The sequence below is a fragment of the Miscanthus floridulus genome, chromosome 4, assembly GCF_019320115.1.
Source record: "Miscanthus floridulus cultivar M001 chromosome 4, ASM1932011v1, whole genome shotgun sequence".
Lineage (NCBI taxonomy): Eukaryota > Viridiplantae > Streptophyta > Magnoliopsida > Poales > Poaceae > Miscanthus > Miscanthus floridulus.
In genome coordinates this window covers 4,791,142-4,801,686 of record NC_089583.1, presented here as the reverse complement: position 1 = coordinate 4,801,686, position 10,545 = coordinate 4,791,142, and the positions used below count along the sequence as shown (strand labels likewise).

Here is a 10,545-nt window from a genome sequence, read left to right as displayed (position 1 = left end):
TGAGTGCGAGCGTGTGCTACAAGATGATGAGGAACATGAGGTGGTCGTCGCGATGCTAAATGCCACCTTGGTCGGACCCTGGCACGCCCCACCAAACAGCGGGTTCGCGCAATGTACAAGTGAAGTGCATGGCACTTTACACACATGGGCTACAAACCTTTAACAGGGTGCATGTAAAAGGCTTATAAAACTCTAGCATCACCTGCTTACCGGACCTCTCTCTGATCAAGCTATGGCAAAACAGGACGGAGCTGCAAAATCAAATACAAAGGGTGTCCAAATCCAGAGGGGCACTTGACGCCCGCCACGGCCGCATCCTCCTCAGCCACTACTCTCTTAGATCTACGTGTGAGAGTGAGGAGGACCTCGTCGTGTGCGACCCTTTCAAGGGCGACCTGCGAACACTGCCGTGGCTCTACCATTGGTGCCGCGATGACTGGACGGCGACGTTGGTCTGCGCGGTCGTTGGGTGCGACCACCTCGACTATGCCCGCGGACCCTTCCGTGTTGTGTTCATGGGAATCGACAAGGCGTGGCTTTCGTCATGTCCGTATGTGTCAACTCATCTGAAGTGGGTGCACTATCGGAAACGTCAAATTTGTCGAGTGTTTTTGTGTTTGCCGAGTGTATTCTCTCGGGCACTCGGCAAATAAGTTCTTTGCCGAGTGCTGCCATAAAAACACTCGGCAAAAAAAAACACTCGGTAAAGAGGTGGATTGCCGAGTGTAAAAAAAAATACTCGGCAAAGATGGGGTTTGCTGAGTGTTTTTTTTACACTCGGCAAAGGAAAAAATATTTTTTCTGGGAAAGAAAGAGAAGAAAAAAAATAAAAAAAAATCTTTGCTGAGTGCCCAGATCTAGGACACTCGGCAAAGTAAAACAATATTTATTTCTAGGAAAGAAAGAGAAGAAAAAAATGAAAAAAAAATCTTTGCCGAGTGCCCAAATCTAGGACACTCGGCAATGTAAAAAAATATTTTTTCTGGGAAAGAAAGAGAAAAAAAATGAAAAAAAATCTTTGCCGAGTGCCCAGATCTAGGACACTCGGCAAAGTAAAAAAAATATTTTTTCTAGGAAAGAAAGAGAAGAAAAAAATGAAAAAAATCTTTGCTGAGTGCCCAAATCTAGGACACTCGGCAAAGTAAAAAAATATTTTTTTCTGGGAAAGAAAGAGAAGAAAAAAATGAAAAAAAAATCTTTGCCGAGTGCCCAGATCTGGGACACTCGGCAAACAAAAAAAATCTTTTTTTAACCCCAGCGGACGCGCCCTAGGTCTCTCCGCATGCTCCCCTTCTCCCCGCGCCGCGTCCGCACACCCCCTCCCCTTCTCCACGCCCGGGCATGCGCCGCCCCCTCCCCGCGCACGCGCACACGCCGCCCCCTCCTCCCTCTCGGCCCCGGCGTGGCCCCGCCCTCCCCTCCTCCCTCGCCGGTGCACCTCCTTCCCTCCTCCACCGCCTCCACCAGATCCGGCCACCGTGCGGGCGGATCTGGCGACAGTGGCGCACGGGGAGGCCAAATCCGGCCCCGGCGCGGCCGCCCCCACCTCTCCCCCTCTTCCCACCGCCGGCGCCCCTCCCCCTCCTCTCCCTCCTCTCTATTCCCCGATGGAGGATCCGGCGCGGCCGCCCCCTCCTCTCCCTCTCTTCCCCGGATCCGACAGCCGCGCCCTCCTCTCCCTCTCTTCCCCGGCGTGGCGGGTGGTGGCGTGGTGGTGGTGGCCGGTGGTGGCTTGTGGCGGTGGCCGTGAAGTCGGGGAGCGGAGGCGAGACGCAGGGGAAGGGCGCCGCCGAGGAGACCGACGGTGGCCGGCGGAGACCGGCCGGTGGTGGCTTTTTTTTATTTTTCGAAAAAAATGTTTGTGGTGGCTTTTTTTTATTTTTTGAAAAAAATGTTTGCCGAGTGTATTTTGGGCACTCGGCGAAGTCTTTGCCGAGTGTCCGACAAAAAACACTCGGCAAAGTCTGTTTGCCGATAAAAATTCACCGAGTGTCATTTGCCGAGTGTTGCCTAGTGGTTTTTAGGCTTTGCCGAGTGCCAATCTCGTAGTGGTGCATGGAGTGAGCACTGTGGTTTCTCCCTTTTAACTACGATCGCTGTCTGACACCCTACCAACCTGGGCCCATGTGCCCTGGTGGGGAATCCACTCTTTTTTCGATGCTGCACCGGAATCCTGGAGCCCGATTTGGACACACAGGATTCTAATGTTAGATAAGCACCAGCATTCTTCATGCAGGATCACGGCGCCGTGCTCATGACTACAGAAGATGGTAAACTAGGATTGGCTGTGATTCAGTAGTCCCAACTCGTCCTGTGGAGGCTCTACTTCAACTCGATAGCAGGAAGGACACTGGATGGGCATAGAGCAGAGTCATTGAGCATGTTGCTTTGCTCCCTGTTGATGTCCTCTTCGATTCTGCTCGATTGGTTGGCTTTATAGAGGATATTGCCGTTATTCTTTTTTTTTATCGGGTACAACTTAGACGCACACAACCCACATACTCCACGCTCATACCACACGCATACAAACGCGTGCGTGTCTGTACACACGCAAAGAAGAGATTCGGCCCACCGAACGTGCACGCGTGCGTGTACCCTAAATTTTCTGGAAAAAATCCAAAAAAAGGTGCGAACGTCAGAGTTTGAACCCTAGTGGGTAGGGTCCCACTAGACTGTAATACCATTGGACCCTAGGTCCATTCACGTATTGCAGTTATTCTGGCGTGCACTGTTGGTTCGCTCTTCACTATTGATCTCAAGTCCAACCGTGTTAGGGAGATAGGAAAGGGTTTGAACCTGCATGGGTATCATGTTGTTCCCTTTTGTGAGCTTCCGCACATGTCACGTACACATGCATGCACACGCGCGCGCACAGACCGAATACACACTGACACACGCCCAACACACACATGCACAAGCGCACACGCGTGCGCACACGCACACGCACAGGCACACACACTCACCCCCACACATAGACGCGCCCACACATGCACTCCACCGCACACACGCGCACACACGCGCAAACATGCACACGCGCACACACGCGCACATGTAACGATAAACCATAGTGCCTCTAGTGAGAATAGACCATTTCTGGCCTTTTCACACTCCTGATCGAAACCACTGTATTTTGACCTCCGGTGTCTTTGTACTACTGAAAATAGCCCCTTAGACGCTGGGAAAGTTGGATTGAAAGGTGGTTCTTGAGTTGTAATTTGAGTTTGGGTTATATTTTGCTTAGAAAACATACAATTTTGAACTTCTTTTTCTTTTTTTCCTTTTTCATGGCTTCATGTTTCAGTTTGAATTTATACGTTGGATACTTTTGGAGACAGACATTTTTTTATCGTCTCTGTTAATGAAATGGTCTATCAGCTCAAATGATTTTGTAGTAGTAAAAGCTGAAAATTTATTTATTAGTAAAGCTAGTTTCTTCATTTAAAATAACAATAGCCACGCTAACCGTCGGATAAAGAAAGTTGCTTATTTATGCACGTCACTGTATAGTGATAGTTGTGACATTTTTGGGGAGACTGTTTCTAGGCCCCATAAATTTGATATTGATTAAATATTTTTCATAATATTTATGGATTTCAGTGTCGTATATGTAAACTGAACTTAACAGTGTCGTATATGGGCACAGAGCAGAGTCATTGAGCTCGGCGCTTCGCTCCCTGTTAATGTCCTCTTGGATCCGGTTCGATTGGTTAGCTTTACGAAAGGAGTCCTTGCTAGTCGCTAGTCTCTACTTACCCAAGTCACCATCATTAACTGCAGCAAACCTGTGAAAGTCCATGGGACAATATGTAGAATAAAAGATATCATGTCTAAATTGCCGTGAAGCCAATGATGGGCATGCTAGGCATACTTACATTTTTGTTAATTTCTGCTTCTATATATGTGGCTGCCCTGCTGGTCTGGAAGAACCAGATTGCCCCATCTGAACAATGGAATAAGATCAACAATTATTATTGATCAAGTTCGACATAAATGAAACATTAATTAGAATAAATGGAATAAGGTAGCAGTTAAGTTAATTCAATTCCTCTTGAAAGAGTGTCATTTGCTTACAGAAAAAGCTGGGAACACATGATGAGAAGGTTTATTACCTGACTTCTTCCCGATGGTCTGGCCAGTCCATGATTCAAATCTGATAGCAAGAGCAGCACATCATAAATAATTTCGAACATCATCAGATGACAGTCAGATTACCTCGCGGTGTCACTGGCAGATACATGCCGTTTCCATTATGATACATGGGGATATAATATCCAGCTGGGATAGCAGCAGCGGGCGCCACAACATAGCTGATGAGACAAGATGCAAATAAATTTAGGAATGAAAATATAATATTATTATTACCCAACACTGAAATGTAAAACATTATATATGTGTCGCGATAGCTTAGAATTTGAGATAACCTTGAAGCTGGAATAGAATAAGTGTTATTCTCGTGACTCGCTTGACGGTCCCAGCTTGTGATATAAGAAGAATGAGCAGCCTGCAGTAGGCACGATTAAACCTCTACTAGCACGGACTGGTTGTCAGCTGTTTACTATCGATCTTAAGTCAAGCGGTGTTAGGTTGATAGGAAAGGGTTAAGGGTTTGAACCTGCATGGCTATCATGTTATTCCCTTTGTGAGCTTCTGCACGACTGCACGTGTCACATGCACATATACAAGCACAAACTGGCGCCACACCCACACGCACATACGCCAGAATATACACACAACACGCACACACACGCGCACCCACACCCACACGCACACACGCCCGAATACACACACGCACGCAACACGCGCGCACCCACACTCACAGGCACACATACGCACACATCCACGCGCACCCCCACACATAGCACGCGCCCACATGCACCCTACCACACACACAGACGCACACGCACATGCGCACGCGCGCGCGCACACATAACACATGTGCACGCACAGACACAAGACACACACACACACACACGCAAGCTAGTACTCGTACTGGCAAGCTTTTTTTCAAGGGGGGGAAAATCACAAGTGCTAGCTACTATGTTCCACTCGCTATATGCATATATAGCCTCCTTTATCTTGAGACGCTGAGAACCAAAGTTTTTGGCTAAAACATTTGTACTTCTCTTACTTTTTGGCCTCCAAATACATTGATACTGACCTATCGAAAGTGAAATGATGATACCCGACCCAAGGAGACAAATCGACAATTTCAGGTTAGTCAAGGCCAGTACATAAAGAAGTGTTTGAAGTGTTATCCGGGAAAAATGTCCAGATGAGTAGACGACACCAACAAAGCATCCCTGTGAGCAACAGTTCCCCCGGTCATCTCGGCATCTCGCAGTGTGTCATTAGTATCTCATGCACTGCGGCGTGCGCTCGCAAGCGCGTGCATTCGTAATCTCATGACTACGGACTATGGTCTATGGATCTACGGGTCGGAGAGGCTACAACGCCTAGTACGGCCGGTCGGCCGGGATTTGCAGCATGGGAATGGGATGGACATGGTGCTAGTAACACTATGCAAAAAACGCGTATGTAATAAGCATATATTATGGACGCGTGTTACCAATATGCGACTGTGACAAAAACGAACACGTGTCTGTGATAAGCCCTTAACAGAGACCGGTGAGTATCTACACACGTCTGCAGTAAGCTCTTACTCGAGACGCGTGTTGCCAACACGCGTCCGCGACAAGATTAAGACGCGTCTGTGGGAAGAACCATATATCTTAGACGCGTGCCTGTTATACGCGTCTGTAGTAAGAATCGTACTACAGACGACATTTGTAAACATGTCTTTGTGAAGAAACATAGTACTGACACGTGTGCAATACACACGTCTGTAGTAAGAATCCTATGTCACATCTGGTCCAGTTTGAAATTTGGCCTATAGTGGCCCATGTACATGTTAATGAGATACCGTGGAGAGTTTAGTCCCACCTTGGTTGTTAAAGGTGGGAAGACCAACATATAATGCTTTTACAGTCCGTTCTACCATCTCGGGTTAATCCTTTTACGCAAAGCGAGGACAAAAGCGTAAGTGGGATGATGGTAGGTGTGGTTCGCTCAGTGTGTAGAGTGGATCTTAAACCGTTTGGACTCTGGGGCATTAAAAATGGTATCAGAGCCAACCTTCACGACCATGGGCGCGTGCGGGTCAGGTGCGTGGACATAGGGGTACATTGTACATATAGGCCCTGCGGGGTGCACGGCATGGCACATGTGCTGTCACTGAACGCACGGTCATGTGTGCTAAGAGGGAATGTTTCTGGTCATTGTTTACCCGGTTGTGGGTGTATTGGGCCGACGAGGATGTCGGTTCCTTTGAGGGGGTGTATGTCACATCCGGCCTAGTTTGAAATTTGGCCCATAGCGGGCCACATACATGTTAATGAGATACCGTGAAGAGTTTAGTCCCACCTTGATTGTTAAAGGTGGGATAGACTAACATATAATGCTTCTAGAGTCCATCCCACCATCCACGGGTTAATCCTTTTACACGAAGCGAGGACGAAAGCGTAAGTGGGATGGTGATAGGGGTGGTTTGCTCAGCGTGTAGAGTGGATCTTAAGCCATTTAGACTCTAGGGCATTACAAATGGTATCAGAGCCGACCTTCGCGGCCACTAGCGCGTGTGGGTCAGGTGCGTGGACATGGGAGTTTATTGTGCATGTAGGCCCTGCGGGGTGCACGGCATGACACATGTGCTAGCACTGGATGCACGGTCGCGTGTGCTAAGAGGAAACGTTCCTAGTCATCGTTTGCCCGGTTGTGGGTGTGTTGGACCAATGAGGATGTCGATTCCTTTGAGGGGGGTGCATGTCACATTTGGCCCTGTTTGAAATTTGGTGCATAGTGGCCCATATACAAGTTAATAAGATACTATGGAGAGTTTAGTCCCACCTTGGTTGTTCAAGGTGGGATAGACCAACATATAATGCTTCTAGAGTCCATCCCATCATCCCCGGGTTAATCCTTTCACGTGAAGCACGGACGAAAGCGTAAGTGAGATGGCGACAGGTGTGGTTTGCTCAGCGTGTAGAGTGGATCTTAAGCCATTTGGACTCTAGGGCGTTATATCCTACTACAGACGATGTTTGTAAACGCACATAGTGCCAACGCGTGTACAATACACGCGTCTGTAGTAAGGATACTACTATAGACGATGTTTGTAAACGCGTCTGTAGTAAGTAGCATACTACAGACTTGTATTCTTTACACGCGTGTATAGTATTTTCCTTACCATAGACGGGTCTAGACTACAGACGTGTCTGTAGTAAGGAAAATGCTATAGACGTGTCTATAGCCTAGACACGTCTGTAACGCACAGCATAGCCCAAATAGTACAGATATACACAGATCACAGATATATATATACATAGATCTCACATAAATGACATATATATATATACAAGATCACAGTTGTTCATCTCAAAACTTAATTTGTTCACAGTACACACATATCACACACAGTTCACAGATCGGTTGTTCATCACCAGATTATTCTCACATGTATATATCTCACAGCTCCAATTGTATCTCTCAGGCTCCAAACACAGTTCACAGATGAAATGAACATATGTACCAGTCACTTCATCATGGTTTTGTATGTGAACAATGAAACTCGGCTATTTCGTCAAGTATCTACGACACAATAAACGAGGCGAGCTTCTCTCTAATGTCCGCAAAGTTGATTGGAGTGGACTGCACTTTAAAATCCTAAGACAAAGAAAAGTAGTCATAAGATGAAGTTGCACATGTGCTAAGCTAATTCTTGGACAAGCAGGAACGTTTAGGTTCCATTTGTATGATACAAAGCAACAGTTTTAAATGCATTTTTTACTTCTACAAACAGAAAAAAAGAGCAACATCACTCCCACAGTCTGCTTAAAATAGAATGCGACCAAATGTATTTGAGCACTTTCAGTTACATCAGATGTATTCCACAGAATCCTAAAACTTTCTATCCTCGTTCGAGAAAAGAATACTACAAACCAAATCACTCAGATTCATGTTTCAGTCAATCTGTCAAAAGAACTAATTTACCAACAATTATAAATCGAGTTGTTGCAAAATCATCAATATAACTAAAAAAACATAAGGTCCACAACTGGCCATGGTGGCTTACTCTCACATAAGAAACTGCTACCCAACAGAATGCTAGATATTCAAAACATCATCCATGCTAGATTCCAACCACAGCACACTAAGCTTGATGTCCAGGTGCTATATATATCACCTCGCTCAGCGTTGATTATTATACGCAACAGAATCACAACTTGCTGCTTGAACCATATCTGAAACTATCATGCATACAAGTTAAAGTTGTTTCACAGCAGAGCTGTTTAAGATGATGCAGTGGAATGCCTATTGTGTAGCAGTACTTAAAAGTAGAATAATGTTCAAGCTAAAAGGCCATCAATCATCAGCATATGATATAAACCGGTTCAATAATTCCGATCCAAAGGTTGGTTTAGGGGGTGTGAGCGTCAAAACAGCCTAGGAGATCAAAATAATTGGTCAATAAAATCTACTTTTACCACATTTGTAAAAACAGAAAATGCTCCACTACTTTCTGGCACATCTCGCCAATCAGTGTTCAACAATTCAAACCAAATAAAAATTATGGGACCTTGAGATAATGTCACAAATATATTCAGTTTGCTCTAGCAGTTGACTAATCTTCTCATGGATATATTCAATACGTGAACACTATTTACATTCCACTATAGATATATATCTCTACAATTAGAACTAAGCAAATGCAAACAAGCTGCACAGTCCATGATTATATTGCTATATAATGAAAACACTAGCACAATACCTGGAGTGTAGAATCTCATGAAGGGAAAAACGGCAAAGTCACCCAGAGGTTCGTCTACCTTCCTCACAACGCTGGACTTGAGCTCTAGTGAGAAGACACCATAATCTGAGGCCACAAAGACGATACCAGAGCCCTCTACAGAGCCAACCGCTCGTAGTCTGAATGTAAAGGGGATCAATGTCTGAAGCTCAAGGACCCTGCATTGCACCCATCCTCCAACTAACTCTGGATTGACATTCCTCGACCACAGGCAAAGTCTTGAACCCAGAATGCCAGCGAAACCCAGCGAGCCATCCTCCATTGCCATGAGCGCAACTTTCTTCCATTCAAAGTCATGCTTCTCCTCTCGCCGGTTGATGATGGATAAGTGATACTCCGCTGGCTGGTTGATGGTGGATAAGTGATTTTTGCCCAAGTCGACCTTCAGGATTGTGACCGACGGGCGAAATAATAGTATGAAGTAGATATCATCGCCGATGAGCACGCTAGGCTTGGGGACAGTGAGGAATCTAGGACCTTGATGGTCAGATGAACTCCAGGTGCTAGCCTCCGATGAGTACAAGTGCGACTGCAGGACCCCCGCCTCAATGTTGAAGCCCACCAAGACAACTAGGAATGGGCCGCCGTGGCAGTCTAGGTGATCGCAGCCATGTACATCAGCACAGAGCACAGCCGCAGTGTACACCTTATATCGTGGGAACGGGGGCTCCGGCAGCCGGTTCTGCTCGCCAGTAGTAGGGTCCCAGACGACAGGGCTCACGCCGGTGGCCATGAGGATGCGACCATGGTGGCAGTCTAGGACGCGCCAGCCGAAGTCCCAATCGCCGAAGGCATGCACGGGCAGTGGGCAGGGTGTGGTAGTGGAGACGAAGCGAGCGCGAGGTCGATCGTGGTAGCCAGGGAAGTCGGTGTAGCAGTTATGGAGGAAGCCTAGCAGGGGCGGCGCTCGGTGGAAGGCAAGGTAGCGGCGGCGGAAGGCGGGGTCGCAGAGGAGGCGCCGCCAGGGCTTGCAGACCATGGAGGCGCGCACGAGGCACGCCGGGTCATCCGGCGGGAAGCGGACCAGGATCTCGCCGATGAGCTCGGGCATCAGATCCGGCGGCGGGTGCGGCGCCGCCGCCATGGCGCAGGTGGGCTGCGGAGCGAGCCGATGCGAGGGTTTGGGTGGGTATATATAATCTGGTTCTGCTCTGCATGCTTTGTGATCGTCTTATATATAGAAATCATATTAAAAAAATCTTTAATCGCGCAGCATGTTGGACATGACATGTTGAACGTGCTCCAACGTAAAAAAGAGAGAGAAGTCAATTTTTAATCACGCAACAATTTCTGGAGTTAGTTTTTGGCTACGCAATTTTAAGTGGGATCTTTGACCATGAGACTATAACACAGTGCAAATTTGGCAATCTAGATAACTTTAAGGCGATTTTTTATTTCTGTAAAATATAATAAAAAATAGTTTGTTTTCTTAAGAATTCATAATTAATTTTATTTTAAATATGGGAAATATGAACCCAATTCCTATTTTTCTAAAAGTACGATCGGTTAACGTTGGTGTTTTATTTAGAGTTAGTTATATTTTATTAATTTTATTCCTGGTGTTTTATTGACTGTAGTCAAGTTCTTTACTTATCTATAAATCATTATCGTGTATTATTTTATACCTAGGATCATTGACCAAAAAAAATATATAGTAGACTATGAGTAATAGATCTAGAAGA

The 10,545-nt window shown here is 46.4% G+C and overlaps 1 protein-coding gene across 3 annotated transcripts; it reads right to left on the bottom strand.

Annotated features, from left to right (window-relative positions):
* Positions 1-7,423: 7,423 nt before the first annotated feature.
* LOC136550833 (uncharacterized) lies at positions 7,424-9,937 on the bottom strand. Of its 3 annotated transcripts, none has more exons than XM_066542428.1 (2): positions 8,825-9,937; positions 7,424-7,719 (listed from the first exon to the last, which is right to left on the bottom strand). In XM_066542428.1, exons 1-2 carry the CDS (start codon positions 9,912-9,914, stop codon positions 7,712-7,714), a joined length of 1,098 nt encoding a protein of 365 aa, XP_066398525.1. In that variant the 5' UTR covers positions 9,915-9,937; the 3' UTR covers positions 7,424-7,711. The 3 variants fall into 3 exon arrangements, with proteins under 3 accessions (XP_066398525.1, XP_066398523.1, XP_066398524.1); XM_066542426.1 differs by lacking the exon at positions 7,424-7,719 and adding an exon at positions 7,735-8,303; XM_066542427.1 differs by lacking the exon at positions 7,424-7,719 and adding an exon at positions 7,735-8,297.
* Between the last annotated feature and the right edge of the window lie 608 nt (positions 9,938-10,545).

Coding starts and splice junctions, on each gene's coding strand:
- LOC136550833 (XM_066542426.1), bottom strand. CDS start 9,914: ATGCCCGAGCTCATCGGCGAGATCCTGGTCCGCTTCCCGCCGGATGAC. Junction 8,304..8,824: donor CATGAGATTCTACACTCCAG/GTATTGTGCTAG, acceptor TATGCATGATAG/TTTCAGATATGGTTCAAGCA.